The sequence below is a fragment of the Indicator indicator genome, chromosome 7 (assembly GCF_027791375.1).
Source record: "Indicator indicator isolate 239-I01 chromosome 7, UM_Iind_1.1, whole genome shotgun sequence".
Classification (NCBI taxonomy): domain Eukaryota; kingdom Metazoa; phylum Chordata; class Aves; order Piciformes; family Indicatoridae; genus Indicator; species Indicator indicator.
In genome coordinates this window covers 25,530,249-25,555,800 of record NC_072016.1, presented here as the reverse complement: position 1 = coordinate 25,555,800, position 25,552 = coordinate 25,530,249, and the positions used below count along the sequence as shown (strand labels likewise).

At 40.0% G+C, this 25,552-nt stretch overlaps 1 protein-coding gene across 1 annotated transcript; it reads right to left on the bottom strand.

The window, feature by feature from the left end:
* Positions 1–2,093: 2,093 nt before the first annotated feature.
* RGR (retinal G protein coupled receptor) lies at positions 2,094–15,937 on the bottom strand. The gene is made up of 7 exons (XM_054382515.1): positions 15,859–15,937; positions 12,780–12,936; positions 11,049–11,170; positions 5,428–5,581; positions 4,723–4,840; positions 3,122–3,235; positions 2,094–2,237 (listed from the first exon to the last, which is right to left on the bottom strand). The coding sequence occupies exons 1-7, from the start codon at positions 15,935–15,937 to the stop codon at positions 2,094–2,096; spliced, it is 888 nt and encodes a 295-aa protein (XP_054238490.1).
* Positions 15,938–25,552: the final 9,615 nt, after the last annotated feature.

Sequence of the window (25,552 nt, the reverse complement as noted above, 5' to 3'; positions counted from 1 at the left end):
CTTTCTGTGGTATGTTCCCTTTAAGCCAAAGGGGAATGAGACTCTAAGTGTCTTAAGCTCATTATTACAGTATTGTTATGTAATCCATAATGTGTTTCAGTAGTGAAGAACACCCTTCAAGCTGCAAACTTCAGCAACTACAAAGCTCAGTTTAATTTTGCTGCAAGTCCCATCATTATTGTGCTGTTGGAAGCAGCAAACAATCATTCCATCTTTACATCTCGTGAACCTCTGATTCAATAAGGCTGTCTCTGGGCTCCTCAACAGCTGCCTCTCCAAAGCCAGCACTCCTTCTTTCCATCCCTACTGTGTTCAAGCTTCTCCTTATCTTTGATCATCCATGTGGCCCTTTCCTTGCTTATCTATATCCTCTGAGATGGAATTACACAAACTATGCACTGTTTTCAGTAGGTCTGAGCACAGTGGCTTTCAAGTGATATGACCTTGTGTCCTTTTGTTTCCTATTCCTTTCCTAGTGTTTTTTAGCATTTTGCTGGGATTTGTCAGTATGACCATGCTGACAAGTGAACTGATGATTTCAGGACCTACCCAGGTCAAAAGCAGTAATTAGATTCAGAGCCCGTCACTGTAGATACGAACTTAAAGGTAATTTTGTGCCCATACAGATTATTTTGCACTTATTAGTGCAAACCTGTCAGCTTTAAATGCAATTACTCCAAATAATTTTGTCATGGTATTATTCACTGCTCTGTCAGGTAGTTTGTGACTAAATTGAACCTTACAAGTCCCAAAGCATGTCTCTGAATGGGATCCTGCTGGTTAACTTGCAGTAAAATGACATTTATTTCTTATCTCTAGCCATGAGGGGAACTTTTTTCTGCCCACTGATTGTTCCAGAATTGCACTGTTTAACCTTTTGTAACTCACATGCAACTGTTTTTCTTTTTAGTGTGTTGGAAAGCATTACAGGGACAGGTCAGCTTGTTCTTTGGTTAGTGTCAAAAGTTTTTTTTTCTTTCAGTGCTTGGAAATGAAGCACATAACCTCTGTAAGAATCAGGCTTTTCTTTTGTATGCACAATGTCTCATATTCTGTGTGTCAGGCATGTATTTTTTTGTAAATGGGTAGTTGAGGCACATCTTGTAGCAACAGGCAACATCAACTGGACAGTTTTTCATCCTGTGAGCAACAGGAGCAAATAGAAGCATTTAAAATAAAATGGACATTTCTAATAGTTTTAAAGCACATATTAATTCTGGTAATTATAAGTGGCTTTTCAATTGCTGAGATTCTTTATTCACAACCAATTCGGTGATCGTTCCTGCTCACGTAGAGCATAAGGGAATTTAATGGCAAATGTGAAGTCAATTTTTATTCTTATGACATTTTTAGAATGGAATCTGACCCAGACCTCTCTTTAGTTTTTGCTTGGAGTTTGATAAAATGTTGTTACGATGAGCTTGTTGATTGTCCTGGTGAGCGGCAGCTGCAAAATCTGATGCAGTTTACTGTGTGATAAAGCTGAGTGTTACATGATAATTCATTTGAATAGGAGCCAAGCTACCCCTTACTGGGGTAAAATGCCCACTAAAATAATGTTTTTATGGAATCAGGATTCCAGATTTAATGTAGAAATTTAGGAACTCTCATTATGGGTGCATTGAAAATGTGGTGTTCAGATGAACAAGCTATTTATACAGACTCGTGGTGTAATACTGGATACCTCTTTAATCTTTTAGTAATCCAGACGTTACCATATGGACAAACCACACAAATTGATTTGAAGAGGCCTCACTGGATAAATGAATACCCTGCTTCAGTTAATTTCCTAAGCTTTGATGTCAGTGTATCAGGAAAAAAAAAATGCTTTCCAGCACACAGTTTATTTGCAGTGACATATAAAATGAGACTGAGAACAATCAACATAGGTTTAAGGCAGCTTGTTCGACAAGCAGCTTGTTTGGACAGTTATCTGGAGGGCATTCTTTCAGTACTTCATTGCTTGTAGCCAGCTCACGGCCTGTCCGATGTGGAACCACCTTTGCATGTACATATCAGAGAATGCACACAATTTCCTTGTGTTTTCCTCTCAGTGATGTACCTACATTAATTTCACTTAATGCCATAATGGGTTATTTAGTTTTATTATCAACCTCTGCTTTCTCAATCTTCTGTCCTGTGAGGAACTGCCATATTCCTCCTCTGTAGTTCTCGTTTCCCAGGGCATATACAAAGGCATCCACTGTTGGCACAGTCTTGGCAATAATGGCAGGAATCTGTTGTGAGACAGAATATTCATTAATAGGAAAAGGTACTGAGGAACCAATGGGCTGATTTTAGCCTAGGCTCCATTTCCCTTCACTAAACAAATGGCTGTCGCCAATGGCTGTAGCTTGCTACCCCCAGAGAGATGAGGATTAAAAGCAATTGGATCAGGAGGCCCTTGCTCAGGAAATTATAGTCTCCAGGAAAAAGAATTTAGATCAGCATTACCTGAAATGGGGATCTTTCAGCTGAGAGTGAATGCAAACTCTTAAAGGGAGCAAAGGGTGTGCCATGGACATCTATCTTGTGATGGATAAGTGAGCTGATATTGCTAACATTTTATGTGGAGTACTGAATGCCTAAGTACCTGGTGACCTGAAACTTCTCTGATTTTTGGGGACTGAATGAATGTTCAAAGGTTTGATGTGATATTACTGCATCCCAGAGGCAATCATGGAACTAAGACTCATGGAAAAAAAGAGGTTAGCATAACCTTAAGAATGATCAATTGCAGTTTCCCTGAGAAGAGGGAAATATTAGAAAAATGAATGTGACAGTCTTTACAAAATTGAAGATCTGGAGCTGGTACTTGACTCTAGGAAGGATACAAAAAGCTCCTACAAACTATGAAGCAGTACAGGCTACAGCCCCCTGACTGGCTGCTGAGAGAAAAATCCCCATGCTTTTTAAATTGTTGCTTGGTCAAAGCAGTAATACAATGCCTATTATATCACTGTGCTTAGTTGTTTTGCCTTAAAAGTGGTAGGTGAACAGAATGCTTTGAGGAGGTGATCTGCTTGTTCTATGCAAGTAAACCCAGTTGTGAGTAAATTGGCACTGTTCCATAGGAAAAGAGAGAGGAGAGTTTGAATTCCTTCAGTTGGCATAGACGTACCATGCGGTATTTTGGTGAGATGAACATCACATTTTCAACTGCTGCATAGAAGCATAAGAGGCAATAGGGACCCCAGCAAATCATCAGTGTCTTCAATGGTAAACCAGTATTAAACTGAAAAATAAAAGCAATAAATTCCTTTGTGTTTCACAACTGCACACTGCAACAAGCAGATGGGACAGGCCCTGTGAGACTATGGTTTGCGTTCAGTAGCAGGAGAAGATCAAGCCAGCAGGACATGCTGTATCATTGATGCTTTGATGCTGATGTCAGAGCTGTGCAAGCACAGCTTCCTCTGCACTGAAAGGCTGCCTGTGCAACAAGCCCCAAAGCCCTGTTCCTAGAGGCTGAGTGGGGATTGGCAGTTGCTTTTGAGCACGGTGACAAAGAACCTTATGGTGGGTGAGTCACATCTCTGTGCTAGATGTAGAAGCCATGGCCAGTAACTGCTGCTGAGGGGAGAGGACAATGTGTAAATTTAAAAACAGATTGAAAGGAATGACATTTTGGTGACTTCTTAGAGGGCTTTTCAGACAGATAAACTGTGTGAAGCCACTACTATGGCAGTGCAACAGATGAATGTTATAGCATCTGTGTTGTGTCCTTCAGGGCAGGGCCTTTTCTATGGTACTCATGGCCAGGTGTTTCCAAGTGCCTTATAAGTATAGCAATGAATAGAAAAGTGAGAATGTCATCCTTAAATTTTCTGCATCCTAACTAGACTGTACAGCTACAGAATAGCATAAGAAAGAAATCACATGTTGTTGCATAAACACACTGAATAAAAGGTAATAGATTTATAGTAAGAAACATAGAAATTTGTTCAAGGAATATGTAGAGGGCACATGTACTTACTCCAGACAGCTCCAAACCAGACGGCCTGGCTGTCTCTTTGCTGGTATAACATCCCCCTTGAGAACTGACTGTCTTTTCTGAGTAGAGGGGCTGGGCTGTGCCTGCCAGTCATACATAGTACCCCAGACTGTATAACCTGCGCTTGAGGAAACAACTCATATGATCACCACATTACCTTCCCATAAACTTGCCACTCCAGAGCAATTCCTTTGTTTCCAGCCCATAAAGATTTCTGAGTTTCCTCAGCCAAATCTAAACATGATATGTATAGGAAGGCTCATCTGCCCCAACAGGGTGCCTATGCATTTCCTTGCATAGGTGCAGTTTTGGCTGACTTCCTCGGTGATAAGCTAGGAGCCTGTACCAAAGCAGGAAATAATGATCCTTCCAGAGCAAATATTCTGCATGCTTCATGTCATGTTTGTTTTCTTACTAGAGTTGGACCAGTGCTGGTGGAGGGAAATTCTCAGGGAGCCCTGACCCTCACTTTGACAGGGAAATGTTTACAACACTAGGATGGGACAGATGTGGCTGGCTGGTCAAATCTTCAAATCACTAAGGTTGCAGTTTCCACAAACGTTCTGGGTGGCCCCATCCTGTGTTGCACCACTCTCCTACAAAGTAGCACTGGAGTGTTTGAACAGAAGCAGCTGCATCAAAACCTCTGGCCTTTTGAGGATTTTGTTTCTGTTGTATGCAGTCCTGTTTTACCAAGGCACTTGCAGGGGCTGAGGAAGCTTTCTTACCTTATAGTTCCCACTTTTCTTGAACTTCTGGTGTATCGACTGATAGGCTGTTAGCATGATGAAACCTGGGATCATGAAATTGAAAATGGACAGTGCAAAAAGGAATGTGATATAGTTTCTAGAAAGGGTGAGGAGGGGAAAAAAAGAAAAAAGAGGCTGTTAATTCCTCTCTGAGGCATCTCTGTAAACTTGCTGTAAATATTAATTAACTTGCATTTTCAAAATTGTCAAAGCCATTTTTATCAACGTGTTTGAGGTGCAGCATTTTTTGAAGGCTGGTTAAGTTGTGCCATGCTCTTGTGTGCAGAATGGACAGTACTGTAGGAAATCACGACAGGTGCTTGGTTTCTAAACTCCAGCACCCTCCTCAGACACCTGTGCTGGATTATGTAAAAGCAAAGCCATTCTGAAAGAGCTGCAGATCTGAAATCCAGAGAAGATGCAGCTTACAGGTGAAGCACAGGAGCAGCAGAAATCTGAGCCCCAGGCTCTCCCACAGAGGAAGCTGACTAGCTGTTCCCATGTGCCACCTTGTGAGTCCAGGCAGCCTCAAGTGGTGCCTGCTTTGCCCTCATTGTTGGGAAGGGAGATTTGTCCCAGCAACAATACTAGGGTGCAGCTGGGGGATTTTGGTCTGCTGCCCAGGCCACCCCAGGGGACAACAGCCTCCCCACCCATCCCATGGGAGCTAGTCCTGGATCTCACCTGTCCCCTTTGCTGTAGTCCAGGGTGCAGCAGGTCCGAAGTGGCTCATAGTCGTATTCTCCCCACCCCAGCAAGGGCATCACAGACCAAAAGGCAGCAAATAGCCATGCAAACACCATCATGGAGATGGCTGTGCTCCACTGCAGCTTGCTTCCTGCAGGAAGAGAAAAGGTGGTCTCCATGACCAGAATGAAACTACTGGGAAGTTGTCTGGCTCTGTGGGGCCTGAACAAAGTGTCCTGGCCCTTGGGCAGAAAAAAGCAGTTGTCTGTGTTTTGTAGCCTGATGCTGACCTGAGTCTGGAGGTATCAACCATGCCCAAAATATGAAGGAAGCTTTCAGGCTTCAGGAAATTGCAAATTGTACTTCCCTTTTGTGTGCTTTACTTAGACAAATGCTCTGCTGCTACTCGGCTTTGTACAACACTGGAGATGCAGCTGCTGTTGAAGACCTTTATATTCTTATGTTTTGAGAACATGTTAAAATACTTAGACAAGGCAGAAAGTAGAAGGATCAGGGTGATGCAATAAATAGTGTTTGAAGAATTAGCTCCAGTGCAGGGTACACATCCAATCAGAAATGTGATGCTGCACACATTCCCTTGCTCTTGCCTACTCCTGCCAGGAATGTAGGGCATGCATGGATACTAAATATACCCTGTTCTGACACAACCTGACAAAAGGTCTTGTTCTAAAAAGTGCTGATGATCAAATTATGTTGCCCTTAGTATCATTGTATAGTGTGGAACAGGAAATGTGAAGCTCAGCACTAGTAATTTTTTTCCCCAATTTTATAATAAAAATGAACATTCATGCCTATCTCATCCAGTTCCATAAAATACCATAGGAATAGGTCAATGAATGAAATAAAAGGCTGGAAACTGACACAGGAAGTGCTTTTTCATGTAGAAGTCAGGCAGGCTTCCCTGACGCTGCAGGACATTGTGTTAGCCTCGCTACTTGCGTGTGGAAAGGTCTGGATAATTCTGTTACTGAGGCTAATGTGCGTAACCATGCCCGTGCTGAATAGCCCATGACGCCAGCTACGCCTGCAAGGAGCACTGTGACTTCTTTCTCTATTCCTTTCTAATCAAATCTCCCATTAGGGAGAAGTAATGATATAGTTTACACTGAGGCTGGGAAGCATTCTTTTCTTCTGCCCTTAGCAGCAGCATCATGACAACAAGCCAGGAAGTTTCAGGCCAGTTCTGACCTTTCTCAGAAAAGTGAAGGATTGAAGGCAAGAAGCATGAGGTGAGGACCTGCCATGGGATCAGGTGTGACTGACTGGTGAGTGGAGTGCCTGAGAACACATGGGATGGACATCTCTATAAGACGGAAGCTCTGGGAAGAACCACAGTCTCTGCAGTAGCTGTTTTGTGTTGTACTGTCCTCCTATGTTTTAAAGGGTAACCAAGTATGTGTGTTAATGAAATTGCCTTTTTACAGGAATACTGGTTCTACTCTACCCTTTTTCTTATGTTCCAAAGGTTCTTGATGGAAAAGAATTAGTTTGAATTGCATTATAAATCACCTTGGAAAAATTGATTGGTGGAGATGTTAAAAAATTACTTGTGGGAAAAACAGGTATACACACGGCAATTTAAATACCATGGAAAAAGTAAAGAAAATCCTCTTTTTTTTTTTTTTTTTTTTTTTAGTCACTTAAAATTTTTGGCCCCCCCAATAATTACTAGTGAAGAATGACCCTCCAGAAAGCAGTTAATGACACACCAGAAGTAGCTAAAAATGCATGAATCTAAACTTAAACTAACTTGATGTTATTTTTGTTTTACCCAGGAAAAAACGTTTTCAGTACAAGAACAGTGAAAGAATTTTGCTCTGTTCACAAAGCAAAAATGTCTTTCTCTGAGAGAGTTGACAGCAGGAGAGCAGTTCAGTTGTTCTAGTGCAGAGCAGGCCATTGCTTTACCTTAAATGCCTTCTCTTTTGCCTGAACTGTACAGGTCCTAATTCAGTTAAATGTGCATGTATGGAGTTCAGTATATGCTTAAGGATATAATTTCTAATTTGGTCCTAAAAAGTCTAATCACTCTTGTGCTCTGGCTTTCTCTCCTTGAAAAGCAAAAGGGAAGCTTTTATTTTCTATGCAGTAAAATATTAATATAGGGATTTAAAGTAGCTTCTGTAATTGCTTTGGAACAGGAAGAGGTCACTCTTACAAACAAAAACCCCCCGTCATTTCAAGGTTACTAAAATTGCAATATCAAAAGCTTAAATGTTAGGAAGTGCTTGGTAAAGCACAGAACCTTAATAATTTTGATTATGCTGGCTAAGTTTTGGTGAAATAATTATAAGCCATTTCTTGACCTTTAGTCTATTACGATATTTACTAATTTATTTTCTTTTTAAAGATTTATAGATTGGTCAAACAGCTGATTTTCACAGAAAGAGAAAAAAATGTACCTCTGACAGTGTCAGCTAGATTTCTGGCTGGTGCTCAAAAGGTCATCAAGATTTTCTAGGATGGAGGAGAAAAAACATTCCTCTTCCTTATTCTTGCAAATGGTTAAGTTATAATAGCTGGTATATTCTGGAACAATATGGCTTGTACCATCCTTCATGGCATGCATCACCCAACATTGGCAGGTTGTCAAAGACAAATACATTTGAAAGTCTTATAAACAAAAATATGTATCAGTCCTAAGTAAAATAGGTGTTGGTACTCACTTCATCTGTGGTGTGAAAAGCACCAGTCACTGTAGAAATAAAATAGCTGCACTGCATAATAGCTTCTTTTGTGCATGTCATTAGGAAAAGCTCTTTAAAAGAACCTAATAAAGGGATATCTTTACTCCATTAGTTTGGTGGGTTTTTTTTTTTTTTTTTTTTGCTGTTCTCTGTGATCATAAAGCTGTCTTGGCAATTACCTCCTGCTTCAGTGAAAAATGCAAGATCTGTATAAACATTGGCATTTTGTCAGGGAAAACTGATGCAGGTGCAAGACTAGATGAAGGAAGTGTGGCAAGGTGGCTGCAGTGTGGCAGGAGGTAAGAACTTGCTCCTAATTTGACAGACCTGACAGCTGGAATTGGAGCAAATGGTAGTTTGACAATCTTTGAATACTGGTGTAACAACCTAGATTTCCTTGAATGTTAAGAAATAGATAAAACTCACTGCAATTCTGCTTCTAAAAATTGAATGCTGCTGTGAAATCCCTGCTGATTTTGTCTTCTTTTTTGCAATATTGAGAAAAATACTGACGTAAATCACTTCAGATTTTTCATTTCCCCCTAACTCTTGAATGCAAGTGTAAAATCTTCTATATATTTTTTTCTTTCCTTTTAAAGCTGTAACTGTATGCCATGGTTATGAAAGGGAAAAAATGATGAAGATCCTTCCCCTCTTCACAAACTGCTGATGACTGTGTTACCCTCACTAAAAAGAATCATGCATTAGATGAAATGCCTTCAGCAAAGGTGCCTGGTAGGTGGCCACCTGCTTTCAGGTTGCTGACCCCCTGGATTATCTACCAGATGCCCTTTGCCTGCCTCTCTCGGCTCCAGTGAGACCTCCCAGGGTGCTGCTTCCTTCCTCGCTTGCCATGTTAAGAACATAATTCAGGATGTTTTCCTCATGTGAATGGCCGGGGAGGGAGAGCTAACAATGCGTACCTTGGTATAAAATGTCATCTTCTCCCCTGAGTGCTTGGCTATGGACAGACAGCTTCCTCAGAGTTTGCCCTTTCCTTCTTCACTGTCAGGTACTAGTGTAAAACTGCTTCTGTTTTCTCCTTTTCCCCCTAATGATCAAATTTTGAAATACAATAATATGTTTTCCCATCTTGCTAGTGATTGACATCCAAACCCTTCAGATTCTCCTGCCTTTTCTCTTCTAATTGCATACTTTCAGACTGCAGATTAGTGTAATTCTCTCCTCTTTACCATGAAAGTAGCATCTCATAGGCCAGAAAAGCCACATTTAAGGGGTGAAAAGAGAGTTTGCCAGCAGGATTGCCTAGGAGGCTGAAAGTAAGAAGGGGGCAGAGTAACATTGCTTGAAAGTCTAGCTTCTCTGTCATGTGTGGTGGTCATACATGTGGTCTTCCATAGGCAAATCAATATCAACCTGTTTTCTGATGAGCAACATATCTAGTTATTAATACACTTTAAAGTCTAGCACCTTATCACAGGCAGTTGTGTTGACTTCCAAATTTAAGAACTTAATTTTTTCAGGATGCTGCTGAACGTTTGTGTTACTTGTGTCCAGAATGGCTGAAAAGTTCTATTTATTCTCATTGTCATACTAGTCTCTCACATTCTCATCAGGTCTTTCTTCCTCAGAAATATGGATAGTGGATAATCAAGTGTCAAGCCAAGGAACACCACAACAAAGGTTTTCTTGGGAAACTGTTGGGACATAATGAAAACACTGGGGATGATGGGGCTGAGTCTGGAAGGAGGTTTTTTTTGTTCAAAAGTATTTTGTACCTTCTGTACAGGCATGCCGCTTGCACCAGTGTCAACAGGAGTTTAATGTATGGATTTAGAACACAGTATAGCCTGCGGGCTTGGTATATCAGATTTATAAAATATGATTTAATCTTTCTTTGAATCAGCATGTGAAGGATGAAACTAGAAGTGGCTGGTTTTACTGGAATAGCTACAAAGCATGGAGTTTTGTTTTCGGTTTGTTGTTCAAAATGCTCAGTAATAGCAGCAATGTTTGGCCATCGGTAAGGAACGATTTGATCAAAGCAAAGAAGTTTGTGCCCTTAGGCTTCCTCTGCCTCTGCTCTTAAGGTAGTATGATTTTGACTGGAGGAGTGCATGACACAAAGGTATTAAAGTCAGTGTGGCAGACAGCAAAATGTCTTTCCAAAAACATGCATGTTTTCAGGCTCTCTCTCATGCAAAATACAGATGCTACTTTTCTAGCCCAAAACACATTTCAGTGTCCAAAGGGTGTTAGTACGGGTTTAGCTCACAACCTGCATTATTTGGTGCCTTTGTCTGGATATGAAGAATCCCAAACATTTCCTTGCCTGAACTGAATTCTTGACAAAAGTTGCAGAACAAAAAGTTGGCAGCCTCTCTACTTTCAATGGGAACATCAGACTGAACATACTTACTGTGTGCTCTGGGTATGTTTTACCACTTGCTGCTTTAATCATATGGAGGCTGTGCCTGAAGGGCTGTGTGGATGCTATCAGCAGAGAGGACTTAAAGTGCTGCAGCTCAGCAGTTTCTTCCCCAGCCTATACTTCTGTTTAGAAAATAATTGGTGAAATGGTCTGAGCAACCTGTGCTTTAGCCATTTTTATTGAAACTTGCAGAAAATGTGTTGCTTGTTTTGGAACAAATGTACCCAGTTCCATTCTTTGTAAAGAGAAAGCTGAAAGCAGGGCAAGAGGGTCACAACCAAGATGTAATCTGGAAAAGGAAATATCTCCTTAAGGTGGTTGGTTAGTGCCTCCTTTATGGGAAGAGGTCCTTTGGAGATGTGTTTTAGATTTGCTCTCTCTCTAGTGTGCAGGATAAATAAACTTAGATATAAGATATACAGATAGCAAGCATGTGTTTGCATTGGTTCTCTGAAATCTAAGCAAACTGCTTTATAGCGGAATCTGGGCGAGGTAGTTAGATAAATTGTAGCACTTACTTGTACAGTAATGATGATACCGGTCCCAGGCAACGGCAGCACAGGAGCTAATGCTGGCTAGCGCTGTCAGGAAGCCCTGGAATCCATGAATTTGGCAGCCATCAGAGCCGTAGGGCCAATATCTGTCAACATGCAAGGAATATGCTAAGAAAATGATAGAACAATGTGAGGACGTTTGGAAATTGCATTAATGGAGAAGGTAAAACGATAGCTGTGCCTGTGCTTTCTAAGTCTGAGAAACGTTGTGATAGATGTTACTGTGGTTGCCCTTAGGTATTGGCCGTTTATCTTGCTGTGATGTCTGATACAATACAACAGCTTTTTTTATTCTTTATATGGAAAAGAAAATACAACCATACATTTACATATTGAAAAGCTGATTTTATAATTTGAAATCTATATTTAACCCAATTAGCCTTATCTTCAAAATTTGCAACCACTGCCAATTTGTCAATGTGAAAATGAATAGTAAATGAGTAATACCTTTTTGGAAAGTGAGTGTTTACCATACAACATAGTACAAAAGCTCATAACAAATAGAAATACTCCTGATAGCGAGCCTCAGGCCTCCAAATGTCTTTGAAGACATAAAGAAATGAATCATGAGACAGTCTCATGTAGCAGACATCTGCTGATGTGCCTTCAATAAAGTGGTCACCCATGGCAAGGAACCATAGTGTTTTTTTTTTTTTTTCTGTGTTTATCTAACCTTCCTCATGCTTGTAAACCTGGTCGTGTGGTGGAAATCTTCAACAATCTGCTTTCTCATATATTTTTAGAATACAAGAATAATTAATTAGAAGGCTATCCCTGGAAGTCCCTTTGAACAGGAAATAGCTAAATGTTTAGAAGACTGGGAAACTTCTGCTCCCATTTAAAAGAAAAGGTTCTGCAGTTGTTAAAACCAAGCTCATTTTGATGTGTTCACCTTATCTTCTTAGCTTCAGTTCAGTAAAGACATCTTTAGTGACTTCAGTGAGACATAAGTATCTCAAATGAGTGACATATACAGGAGGTAAAACTGTGTTGAATAAGGCCTTATTGGAGCTTATCATTGTTAATTCACAAAAATATATATTTTTTTAATCTATTGAGAGAGAATAAAATGGTCACACTGACTTTAAAGGTATTTCTGTTCTCTATTAAAGGTATTTTCAGAGTTTAAAATATGCTACTTATGCGGAATTATTCATCAGTTGTTTTATAGGGTGGTACGGTTTTTCTGAGTATAATTTGGTTGTGATTTGCTTGCTGTAATTGTTCACTGATGACTTAAATATGTGAAAACATAAAAAAATCAAATGTGTCATAACTGATGTTAACTCCCTGCCAACAGATCTGAATTTTCCTTTCCCCCAAAGTGTTAGAACAAGTGCATTAATGGAAAGGCCCATGAAAAAACAGAAAGACTTAAAGGCAAATTTGAGGTCAAGCTAGAGGTTTATTCAAATGAAAATGTACTTATATTTTAATATTGAAGTAGCTTCTACTATAAGGATGGTTAAAACTTCTTGGTCAACTATCCTATAATCTGTTGGTGATTATACACACTAAAGTCTGCTTTGTTACTTGCCTTGTAGAACTATATAGAGTTTTGTTTTGCTGTTTCAGATTGAGAGAATGAGAAAGTTGGTTAGCTGGTATGCTAGACAGAGAGAATTTTAATTAACTAAACCTCTTAGAATTTAAGCTGTTAATTTTCATCTGGTTCTTCTGAAAAAGAAGATATACCTTAGGAAGCTGGAAAAGGCAGCGATGAATGCGTTGATGCAGATCCCACAGTCGGCCAGCGCAATGCTGAGAACCAGCAGGTTGCTGGGAGTTCGGAGTTCTTTGATTTTTCGGAAAGAAACAATTGTCAGGCCATTCAGACAGAAACCAAGCAGGGCTGGAATACAGAATTGTTTATTGTGATTCAACTAGAAATGGAAAATATCTACCATGATATGGCTGCTTTCTTTAATGAGAGAACAATACTTGCTGTGGAAACTTACGCACAGGGAGAAAAGTCATAGGTGACAGTTGAAGCCAGTGCCTAAAACTGCATCAAAGATATGGCCAGTTATGTGGAGCAAAAATAGTTTAATCTTATTTGTAATTCTGATGTTTGTTTTAATAGAGAAACCTGATTGCTAATCTCCATCAAGGGACATTTGGGTCAGAGCAAGGGATGTGCAGAGGACACTGTTTCAGAGGGGCTGACAGACAGCACATGCTGCTGATGAACGCATCTCAGTGCCTGTCTGTAGTAGAGAAATGAGTTGTGCTTAATATAAATTGTAACATTCTTGTGTGTTTAAGCACAGAAATCTCTCAGTTGTGTTTCAGTCAGCCTCCTTCCCTTTGGGCTTGTCTCTAAGGTTAACAGTGCTTGAATCACACCAGCTCAATCTTATTACTGCCCTTCGTCAATAGACTATACATGGAAAGGAATAATCTAATTATGAAAAGCAGTCACTGATAGATTAAAAAAACAAGTTAATGTTGGTCCTCAGAGAGGAGCACCCAAGGAACCAACCGTACAGAGCTGAGCCACCCTGAAACCCATTTTTCACCAATTAAAGCTCAAGCTTTGTCTGAAGTCCTTTGCAAGATGACCTGAATTATTTTAGCTCTGATGAGGCTATGACTCAACATCCTGTCTCTAAGTCTCAGTTAGACAAGAATCAGTATGCCTTTTGCTTTGTGTTCTTGCAAAGAAAAATGATGCAGTGCAGACAAAAATCCATGTCCCCTAATTCTGTAAAGTAGCATAGCTATCTATGCTTATTGTCTTAATTCTGCAGTTACATAAGATGGATGATTTTGTCTAGTCAGAAATCCTGCTCCTACCTTAATTGCATTAATGGCTGATGGCATAACCATAGTAACGGATGATGTGCGTTGTTCATTACACAACATGTAACAAAATATTTCCAGGAGAAATATTTGGAGCCATTTGAGGTCTGCTGTTCTTATTTCCTCCCTGCCAGCTTACCTGCCACCCAGAGGGTAAAATGTTGCCAACTCTCAATGCAGTGAAGTCTTTAGGAGAGGTATATTGTGACAATATTTAGAGTTAGACCTATTACTATGTCAACTTTTTTTTATTCTTTCCCTTGTTTTTTGGAAGCTCCAGGCTTCTTCTCACTCTTCTTTCTTGAAGGCCAGCATGTATATACAAGTAGAGAACTTACTAAATTAAAAAAAAAAAGCCTTGAGTTTCCATTTTTAGAACAACAAATGTGTCCAGTTATATATAAAGTGAATGCCAAGTTTCCCACTTTTTGCAAACTGCACTTGGAAGCTGCAGCAAAAAGAGAGGTCTTCATTGCCTTTCAGAATCTTTGAGAAAGTGAATTGGTCTTTAATTATTTAGTCTGATCTTCTAAGTCAGAGACAAAGATCAAATTTTATTGCCACTCCACTGGATTTGTCCTACCTAAAACCCTGTAGAAAATACTTATTTTTAGTAAAACATGTAAGTGTTAGGCCACATCTACTTTTAAGTTAAGGTTACCAACAGGCACTTTGCTTAGACTTCAACAACTTCAGGTTTCCAGCAGGCTGCAAACCCTCAGGCACAGGTGGGTGGGTGGATGGGCACATGCGGGCTGGCAGGACTGTGGTACCACAAGCAGTCATTGCCCAACAAGACCCTGGCTGTCAAACTCTGCTGGAATCTAACAGTGTCCCTGTCCCGTGCTGCCCCCCACTCAGTAATGAAGTGCAAAGTCATACCAGGACCTGATAGGCCCTGTGGATGTCTTAATGGCTGTTGGCAACATTTAGCCCTGAGCTCTCTGTTTAGGCAGCAGCTCACTCGATGGCTAGAAGTAGAAGCTTTTTCTTTTCTCCCTTTCTTCCAAGGAAGAGCCTCTTACACAGCTCTTCCAGCTTTTCTTTGCAGGCAAATACGATGCTGCCTTTCAGCTGAGTATGTCTGCAGTGAGAGGGTGAGCATCCTCCTTTCTCCCAAGCTCCATGTTCATGGGGTGAGCTGATGAGCATTTCTCCCATTCTGAAGGTGTTTATAGCTTCTCCTCCTCCACTGTTGGGCCCCAGGATATTTGCATCCCTAGCTGAGTAGCCCTACGCAGGCATGGGGTCCCAGGCCCTGACTGGGATGTATCTCAGTTGAGACCCAGTCCTAGCTACAAGTTTGTCCTCTGCTAGCTGCCAGGTAGATAAAAATTTTAGTTGCAGTCTCTCAGCAAAAACGGCACCTTAAGAGAAGCTCACATCTGCTAAATTAAATTAATATGATCTACCTCAAATTTTGCTTCTTAACACTGTGATAGCTTTTGAATCTCATGCAAGTATATTTTTGTTACTTTTACCCAGCAGCCATTAATTGCAGTGCTACTCATGCAATCTTGATGTACGCTAACAGTTAACAAGCTGTTGTGGACCTATCATCTTTGATTGTAAGATGGCCATCACAGCTCACAAAACAAGCAGCCCGGCTTTATGGCTGATAATTTTATCAGCTATTCAAACATTCTTCTCTTGAGGAAGATAAAGATCACCTTTAGAAATCAAACCCAAAATCCTACCTTTAGAAATCAAACCCAAACTCTTCATAAGAAAGGTAAGTAGCAAGTACTTCCCCTGTCATAGGGCAGCTATGTATACAGAGCAGATCTTCACTGCAAAGAGCTTGCAGCTAACTCTGATTTACTCAGCAGAAGTACTGGTGATGTAGCCACAGTACCCACTATAGGTCTGGGTCAGCATACCATAAATGCTGCTGTTTGCTTCAGTTTTCCTTCCCACTAGGAATAATAGGGACAAAAATCTTATTGCCACTGAGGTCCCACACCAAGCTTACCTTCTACCAGCAGGGCAGTGCCAATGGCAAACACTTCTAATTCAGTGAAGCCTTCAGGGAGAGGGTATGCAGTGACCATATTTGCAATAAAAATGCCAACAGATTTAACCTCTGCCCTCTGTTATAGCTGTAGGGCTGCCTTTTCTCTGGATCCCCCTTCTTCCACTTGCCCAAGGCTTCTTAAAGGAGCAGCTCACGTGTAGACACATGCTCATTATTATATAAAAGCTTTGGTGGTGTTTTTTTTTTCCAGCACTACAATCCCTGCAAGAATGTTAGTAATGATGGGACTAGCATCAACCCATACTCCCCCTTCCCTTGCAAATCGTATTTCAGACACTAGCAAAATGAAAGCATTCATTGCAATTACAACAAGTTCTTTGTAGAGACAAGATTAAGAACTCTGTCCAGTTAATTCTGCAACACTGGAAAAGAATTAAAGGTTGTGGAATGAAGGAAGCATGTAATATATAATTGGGGAGTGACCTGAAAAACAAAGAGGCCCTCACTGATTTGGTAATTAGGAGAAAAGCATGAACCAAGAATTTCTACAGCATATAGGTCTTCCCCTCACTTCTTTTTTTAGAAACTGGGCAGTGTATTTTTCTGGCAAATGATTATGCTGTGTGTTAACGTATTTCCTCTTCATTTCTTCTTCCTAAGGCTTAAATGAAGGTACAGCCTTGAATAAAGACAAATATTTACAAATTATTGATTAGGGCCCCAAACATGTAAGCATGTATGTGAGTGACCTTACAGTTTGAGGACTGGGGTCTTGGTGTAGCTTGGCTCTGGAGTATATACAATGTGTGGCTTGTTCAGCTTCCACATCCTTACCTGCTGGCCAACTTCCCACCATGACCAAACCACACAATGAATCCAAGCTCTGCACAAGCCCTTATTATTCCCCAGCAGGGTCAACCATTTTCCTTTCAATTCTTGTACTACTAATTGACTAACTAACTCATTGGGAATTTGACTATTTAGATCCTGCAGAATAGAAGACAGCAGCTTTCAGAGTTCAAGTGAAACAAATGGTACTTTTTAAGCTACACAACTATTATTTATGTAATGTTCTATTTATTAAAAGGGAACAACTTAGCCATACTTCTTAATTTTTAACCTACTTTTAGAGTAGTAGTATGATAACTACTAGCCAGGGTTGTTTTCTTTTAGTGGTACTTTATTTCACTGTTTTTAACATATTTGTTACCTTTTTGTTTACTTCTCATTCCTTACTACTTTTCCACAGACAAGGTGCCACTAGGGCAGTAGTTGTTACTTTGACATCTTTGAAGTCACAAGAAATGACTTCTTTGTCCTCATAATCCTTCTGTGAAATGGGAACAGAACAGATACTGACTTCCCCCAGCTCAGACCTCACACTGTGTTGACTTGCCTCTTGGCTGATAGAAATGTCAGGCAGAGTAAATTCACTCCAGAAGAGCTTCATGGTTTTCCTGCCTAGACTGTGGAGGTGCATTCAAAGTCAGGGGTCTTGGTTGAAGACAGTGGTGGATTTTTTTTCAGTTTTTCTAAATTCTGTGCTTGTAGGACATGATACCCAGGAGAACTGATCAGAGCTTCAAGGCTATTGTGAAACCGTCCTGCTGTGTTTTGTGATCTCTGGCATTCAATTTACAGCTGCTTTTGATGTAAGTAATTGCCTTGATGGACATGCTCTTAGATTTTGAAGTAGGATTCAGGAGGACATGATACTTGTTAGGCTATACAGATGTTTGGTTTAAGCAGAACAAAATTGCATTGCACCACATAAATCCATCATTATGTTTCTCTTCCACTCACGTACATGTCTTGATGACAAAGAAGGTGACAGCTTTGCCTCCTAGCAGGGCACATGACTGATCTACCTCTGTGTTTTAATAGTGATCCATTGTGTGATCTTGCAAAAAAATTAGTGCTAGATCTTGTAAATGTGCTGTAAATCTTTTGAATGTGATATTTTTAAAAATAGATGGCTCATTGTAATGCTTGTCAACATAAGCTCTTCTAGACTAGGGATAGAGGACACATATTATGTGAACTGCTCTCCTGAGGGCTGTCAGGTGCTTCTGGTTATTTGCCACTGTACTTCACCCTCACACCCAAGCAAATCTTCCAGATGTGTCACACTGCTGGTATTTTTTTGTGGTGTGCAAACTTTGCTCACTGCAAAACTATTTTTCATGAAAAAGTAGTCTACTACCCCAATCCCTCTGGATTTAGATCTTCATTAGAATGAAAATGGTGAGCTTTTGGACTGCTTTTCTTCAACTATCTTAAAATTCTCTGTGTCTAAACCTTATTTACTTTATCAATACTGAATCTAATAACACAAATCAGTCACAAGCAAGCTTGCTGGTGGTGGTTTAGTGTCTGACTCAAGTGCAACTGGTATCCATAAAAAGAAACTTTGTGCATCAGGCTCTCAATTTCTACTTTTGATGATGTGTGAGGCTGACTTTTTAGTAATTCATTGGGCTAGGATGGGATGATCTGTGGTCCAACATAGCTGCTAAATTCAGTTAGTTATAAAGGGTTTTCTTCAAGCAAAGAGGATATATAAATAGGGATTGGATTGCTGAGTTTGATAGAATCTACTAATTCTGTTTCTTCCAGTTGGCAAAACAAAGCTGCATTCATTTTTATTCCCTGTGTTTTATTGAAGACATAACCTCACTTCATGTATTCCTTTGAAGTAATTGAAAACATGCAAACATATAACAGATTTGCCAAAGTCAGTTATTATATCAGCTCCTTAAATTATGAAGTTTTTAGTGATCCCTTTCTACTTTATGCACTCTTTCAGTAGCTGCTTGCTGTTCCCAAATTCAGAGGAAAAGGTCTTTCATTCAAACTGATGTTATCGTGCAACTTTAGAAGTTGAATTTTCACTGATCTGATCTCTGCATCAATAAAACATCCATTCCATTTTGCTCTCTTACTTAAGAATGCTTGATGGGTTACTAATCTCTTTGCCAGGAACACAAGAAAAAAGATCTGATGGGTTGTTGCCAGATGTCTCCATGGATTTCTGAGGACTGTATGGATTTGGCGGGAACGTATTAATCTTGGTAAAATATTCATTGATACAAGCACAACAAGAAAAGGTGCAGAGCAAAGATAACAGAGTGCTCATGCACTCCAAATTTTCTGCAAGCAGTCAATGCAGATTACTGACAATTTTTGTATTCACAGCAAGAACTTTGCTAAATTGATGTATTATTATTCCCCTGTTTTCCTAATCCTTTCTTCTGATTCAGGTTTAGCCAAATCGCCTTTGACTTTTGATATTGAAAACACTGTTAAATGATAAAACTGCAGCTTTTCAGCAGAAGCAGGCTGGGAATATTGCCACACAGGACTTCAGTTTGATATTACAGAAATTACTAGTAATCTTGGTCCTCATGGGAAAGAGATCTCATTAAGGAAAGGAAAACAGAAAGCATATTGTCTGGAGACCTTCAAACTTGTTTTAATTTGGAAGCAGCAATTGGGATCATGCCCCAGACTGTAAACAGGCACCTGGTGTTGGTCATGGGAGGGACGATGCAGGGACAAGCCCACAAAGCAGCATGTGGACAGATGTCAGTCTTTTGGATGAGTCTGTGGCCATGTAGCATTTGTTCTCCTCAATATTCTGGCAGTCTAATGTGCTTCTCAATATGATTTTCTCTGCTTGGAGGAGGAAGTAGTATTGAAGACCTGCGGATGGCCAGAGAGGATTAGTGGAGGCAGGAGTGTGGTGGTTTTAAGACTTTTTAATTTTTCTTCACAAAGTTCAAGCAGAGAAAGCAAAAGAATGTAAATAAGTCACTATTGGGTGTAAGAAAACAAAATAATGATTGTTCTAAACACTTCCATTGGAGAGATAGAAATGTTTAAGAACTACTACTCAAACCAAGGTTGGGGAGTTTGGGCAGTCAGGGACTCAGCTTGCTCGCTTGGTTTCTGTCTGCTGGCTTCTTCTTTTCTGGCTGAAGATAACACACTGACCTTGACAAGCTAAGTCTAACAGCCTCTCTGCTTCTTGACTCTCTGCCTTCTGCCATGGCTATCTGGGGGGATTCCTTCCTTCCTTCCTTCCTGGGAGGCCCCTTGGGGGAAGCAAAGGGGGCTTGGTTGTGCTTTTCTGTTGATTGTACATATTTGTAAATGTTGGGAATAGTGTATATTTGTACATATTCATTGCATTTATCATAGATTGTAGACTTGCTTCCAGACTGAACTAGCCTGGTTATTGTCGGTGTGGGGGAGATTTCAGCTCTCACACTGTTACAAGAGCCAGTGGCTGTTCTTTTGGGGAGTAAGCATGGCAGCTCTGTTTTCAGTGGGAAGGACACAAGTTGCTCCAGAGTGAGGTTTTTGCTCTCTGTGGACAGGATCCAGGGGCAGGAGGTGCTGCCTGTGCAGAGGAAGGGACTTGCTTTCAAGTGCAGAGAGCTCAGATTAAAGATAATATCCAGGGAAAACTCCTTGCCCAAGCTGAGCCAAAGCAAAGGAGCTGTAAATTCATTGAAAAGTAAGAAAGCAGGAGGAGCATCTTCAGAGCAAGAGCCAGGGCAGGGTTGTATGAAAATCCCTTCAATAAAGGACAGAAGTGTCCCATCTCTTCTTCAAATGTGAATTAACCCTGTGCTTGGCTACTCAAAGAAGGAAAGTTGCCAGAGTCCAGACAGTCATTCATGCCTGTGCCAAGGCCTGGCCTCCACACTGCCACCTGAGACCAGGCTGCACTTTCCTGCACACCACTGCGCTTTGGATATTAGAAAGTTGCAACTTGCTGTAGAGTTGAGAAGCATCACCTTCCCTTCCTACTTGTTTGAGTTACTGCCCTAGAGACAGGTAGTTTAGTTCATAGTAAATGGAATACATATTTGATTAGCTTTGGCATATCTACCCGGAGTAGAAAGCTAGTAAAGTTACTATAACATTATTTGCATCCTAGACCTTTTAGTAATTGCTGAAGATACTTGTCATGATTGTTATCAGATATGTGTAATTGTTGCCCTGTCTGTTACCTGTGTCTCAAAATGCATTTTAGACACCCATGAATAATATGTTTTGTTTTCAGTTAGCTTACTAATTTTAACATCATTACCTACTTACAGTGTAATGAAACATGCTATTTCTCTCTGCCAAACAATGACATATTTCAGGACTTTGAAGAAGAATGCAGTCCTGCAGAATATAGGATGTACCCAACATGGTTTGTTTAGTTTCTCTGCAGGGCTGAGGCCTTCCCTCAGCATGCAGAATAATAACTCTTCAAGGAATTACAGTTCAAAGACCAGTACCCAGTTCTCAAAAGAAACTTTGCTTTCAAGAGGGGTTTTAGTCGTATTAAGAGGATTTGCACACTAGCTTTCCTTCTGTTTACTATTGTGCCTGTAAAGAAGCAATGGGACTCTCTCTGAATCATTCCTCAAGGAATCTATGCTATTGATCATGTATATAAATGAATTTATAAGCCACATATGACAAAAGCAGTTAATTTTCCCCATCACTGTAATATTGTATATCTTGCTTGCCTTAACAGTATTCTACCACTGTCTCTCTGTAGGGGGTTCCTCCAACTTTCTGCTCATAATTCCCACAGAAAGACTACTGAAGTCTGAGTTCTGCCATAGGTTTCTTTGATTTCAATATAAGATCTGCATTTACATTGGGATGCATTCGTCTATGTTTTTCCTTATAAACCCAGACATGTTAATTAGTCTAAGCTAGGCTTTCTCTACTGTTACCTGAGGGAATGAGAAGCTCCCAAGCACCACCTGATATGACAAATTATTTTCTAGAGACACCTATTCCTCTTCACTGACTGTTGAGAGAGCCCAGAGACTACTTCAGATTGATGCCTACTTTTCAGGTGTCTGTGTGAAGGAGCAGTCCAGTCATTTGTACAAGAATATAGAAGATTTGGGTCTTTCCACTCCTTTTGAAGCTTGAGGTTAACTACAGTCATTGTGTGTTCCTTTCCTTTTCACGCTCATTTCTTCTCCCAAAGGCTCTTAAGGAATACTGGCTAAATGTTCATGGCTTACAATATGTCTATCAAGGCCTCTCGTGTTATCCAAACAACAGACTTGTTTATAGATGACACCTGTGAATTAACCAGGTCTTTCTCCCACATTTTCATAACCTTTTGTCAAGATTACCTAATTGTTTTCACTTCTGTTATCCAATCCTTTGAGCTCAGTGTAATAAGCAATCTCTTCAAGCTGAGTTGCCCTTTATAATAGAGTGGAATGAGATTTGTAAAAACTGCATTATGTTATCTCACAAAACGAAATTAATCAAGACAAAGACAAAGCTTTCAGTTGTGCTTCTGTTGTCATCTCTAATGTGAGAATGTTACTGAATTATTGTTTGTTTTGTAGTTAGCTAATGGAGGAAGAGAGGAGTTTTCATTATGTGCCATTTCAAAATGATAGTTCCAGACTTTCTTATTCAGCTGTTTACTTTAGTATGGGTAATGTTTTTTTTATGTTTCTTTTTTTCTTTCTTCTTTTTTTCCCTAGAATAAACCCAGTCAGTTCCTGAATAGAAACTTTGATAGGTAGTGGAAGTCTTCATTAGGAAATTGCTTTTCAGATAGACTAATACATGAACTGTATTTTACATAGGTATCTTACAGGTAATCCACCAAACTGGGATAAGAGAGAATGCCCAGGAAACAAATTGTTTGGCTTATGTTCCACCAGTGAAAGGAAGTAACCCGCCAAGCACTTCACATGCAACATTGAAGGAAATGGTAATTTAAAAACTTTAATGGATGCATTTTTCTTAATAAGTACGAAATGCATAGAATTTTTGAAGTTAAAATACAGGCACTGAAGAGTAAATTGTCAAGAAAACAAGAGTTTAGTATTGTTTTCCAATGTTCTGAGGAAAAAACTTAATGTACGTTATGATAGCTGGTTAAATTCTCCACAAATGACAGAATCTTCCAGGGATCTTACACACTGCTTCTGTGAGAATGCCTTAGGAAAAGTCCTCATCAAATTTCATCTCGTTATACGTTTCTCCCAGGCTGTAGCACAAGTTCTACCTCTTGCTGTTGCCCTTGGAGCACCGTCCTTCCCCATGTTTACTCTGGTCTGAGTGAGACTATAAGACTGCTTTTACCCTAGCAAACATCTTCTGAAGTACATTGAATTTCTGTGAACATGAGTCAGTATGGGTTTAATATTACTGTGTCTGCAGGCAGATGGGGCAGCAAGTCAGTGCTTAGGGGAAGCTTTTGATCATCACAAGCTTCCCAGGTTTCTTCCTCACTCTTATCTTGGTAAGGACAGATTATAAAAATTAGGCCAGTTATATATCTTCAATGATTAACAAATGAAGGATGGGCTGTAAACCAAATCAAAAGGACCAAAATGTGTCCCCTTTCCTTTTTGGCTTTTTGTGGCTCAGTAGGTTGTGGGGTTGAGGGGCTACTAGAGGCATGCTCTCAATTTCTGCTACAAAGAGCAAACTCCCCAAACTCCCTCTCTCTTATTTCACAAATAATCATATAATGAAGCATTTAGTCCAAGAATAGTCAGAATAAAAATAAGAATTACATAAGCATGCAATTCTCCTCTTGTAACCATATCACATGCATGCATATACATATGCTGCATCACTGAAGATAATAGATCGAGGAGTTTATTGCTCTGAGAAAAATAACATTATGAAAAATATAATACACTGGGGCAAAAGCTTTTCTTTTCTCTTTCTTCCTACCTATTATCCCTTCTTCTGTTTTCTTCTTTTCTTTCCTATTTTTTTTTGTCCATGTGTGTAAGACTTGACTTGCAGCTTCCCAGAGATTTACTAGAACTGACACAAGGACATGTATTCGGCCTGCAAAATCCTGAGGCTGTGGCAGGTAAATCAGAACAGGCAAGCTGATGATTATCAGACTGGAAAGAGGGCAGAGGGTTGCTGTGTGAGACATTATGCTCCATCTGCATTCAGAAGCCAGGTAAACAGTGCTGGAAGTTTAATTCTTCTTTCATGCCTGAGGAAACAAAATGAAACAGGCACTGTTTCCTAATCAGAGGTGACTCTGCAGGGCTTAGGCTAATACTATTAAGGTCCAAACCAGAGGTTCAGCAATATTACTGCATGACCCTCTCTGTCATGCAGCTAAGGATGCTAATCCCAAAGTTAGCTGATTTTGTCAAACTATAGGCACCTCACTGGATTTTAGGGAATGGAGATGCAATAGAGAAGAGAGGTCAGGAATATAAACATGTAAAAAAGAATTAACCCATTTAAAAAGTATTTATATCAGGTATGACTATCTGACATATGTATGTAGAGTCATCAGCATGGACTACAGTGGACTGGTTTGTAGCTGTGGCATCTCAGAGAAGAATAGTAATGTTTCACTGTGAGAATGATGCTGCTGGATGTTGCATTTATGCTTTTCTGGGTGTATATTTTGGTAACTCTCTGTGTGTACACATGTGTGTACAGATACACAAATACTTCCCCAGTCTTACTCAATGTGTATTTGGTTTCCTTCTTTAGAAGACTGTGAAAATTCCCCTTTAGATACTCCTCTGATAAAAAATCAGTTAGCCTTTGATAAAAACTTTGAGTGCCTATACCTTATCAGAGCTCCTGGGCATTGTTTCAGTATAAATGTGAAATAGTCAGCAGTTTGTAAACCATATATTCTGCCAACGAGAATTTGCAATGTTTCTCTTTTCCTCCTTTTCTTCCTGCCCCTACTACCAACTGTAATTTCAAGAAAGCTGTCATAGCAGAAAGCTGATAGATGATTGCCTTTGAACTTTAAACATCTTTTTGTGTGTGTAAAATAACTAGTCAGAAACATGAGTATACTCAGATTCACTCTGTGCAGCTCAGTTGTGTTTTTTAATTTTATGGTTTTTTTGTTTGTTGGGGTTTTTTTGACGTTATGTTGGTGGATGGTTTTGTAGTAATTAAAGCATCTATTGACAGGGAATTATACATAATTTCTATACATTTATTTTTTGCATGTGGAAGCATCTTCCAGCTTCTTTCCTTAGTGCTGAAGATTAATGGCCTCAAAGAAAGGTTTGCAGAGAGCTTTTAAGAGATAGATGTTTCATCTGCTGTTTTCCCTCTGCAGAGGAGTTTACAGAGAGTTCATTCTGTGGAGAATTTTGCTCTGGGGTCGTGTACATTCAACCCCAGTTGGATTTGCCTGTCCCCTTGTGGCCTTTGGAGAAGAATAGAAGAGTAATGTCTGTCCTCCTCTTCTCTTAAAGTGAGGCAAGTGTTAGTGTCACCACCTCCACCGCAGGGCCAAATTTGTCTTACTTGTTATTGAGGGGAATCATTCTCCTGTTGGACCTGGAGGTCCTGAGTATGAAAGCTTTGGGACGCTTTAAATTTGCATCAGTCACGACGAGACTTGCTTAGGTACACAAGGCCAAAGGTAGGAGAGAGGGAGAGATGAGGTGGATTGGTGTACAAATCCATCTTCTGCTAGACTTTGCCTCACATAGCATTGGTGGTTGCAATGTAGCATTGTGAAGCAACTTCTACTGCATGGACAGGAATGGGTTAAATGCCCCATTCATAAGGGTGGTATATGCATTTATCTCCCGCTTGGGTCAGAGGTCTCTATTCACTTCTGCTGTTCTGTGTTGGCTACAACAAACAAGGTAAGTGCAGGCACAACAGAAATAGCACTGATTAACTTATGATGCTT

Coding starts and splice junctions, on each gene's coding strand:
- RGR (XM_054382515.1), bottom strand. CDS start 15,937: ATGGTCACTGCATACCCTCTCCCTGAAGGCTTCACTGAATTAGAAGTG. Junction 12,937..15,858: donor CACTGCCCTGCTGGTAGAAG/GTAAGCTTGGTG, acceptor TCTGTATTCCAG/CCCTGCTTGGTTTCTGTCTG. Junction 5,582..11,048: donor GTATCATCATTACTGTACAA/GTAAGTGCTACA, acceptor CTCTTCCTGCAG/GAAGCAAGCTGCAGTGGAGC.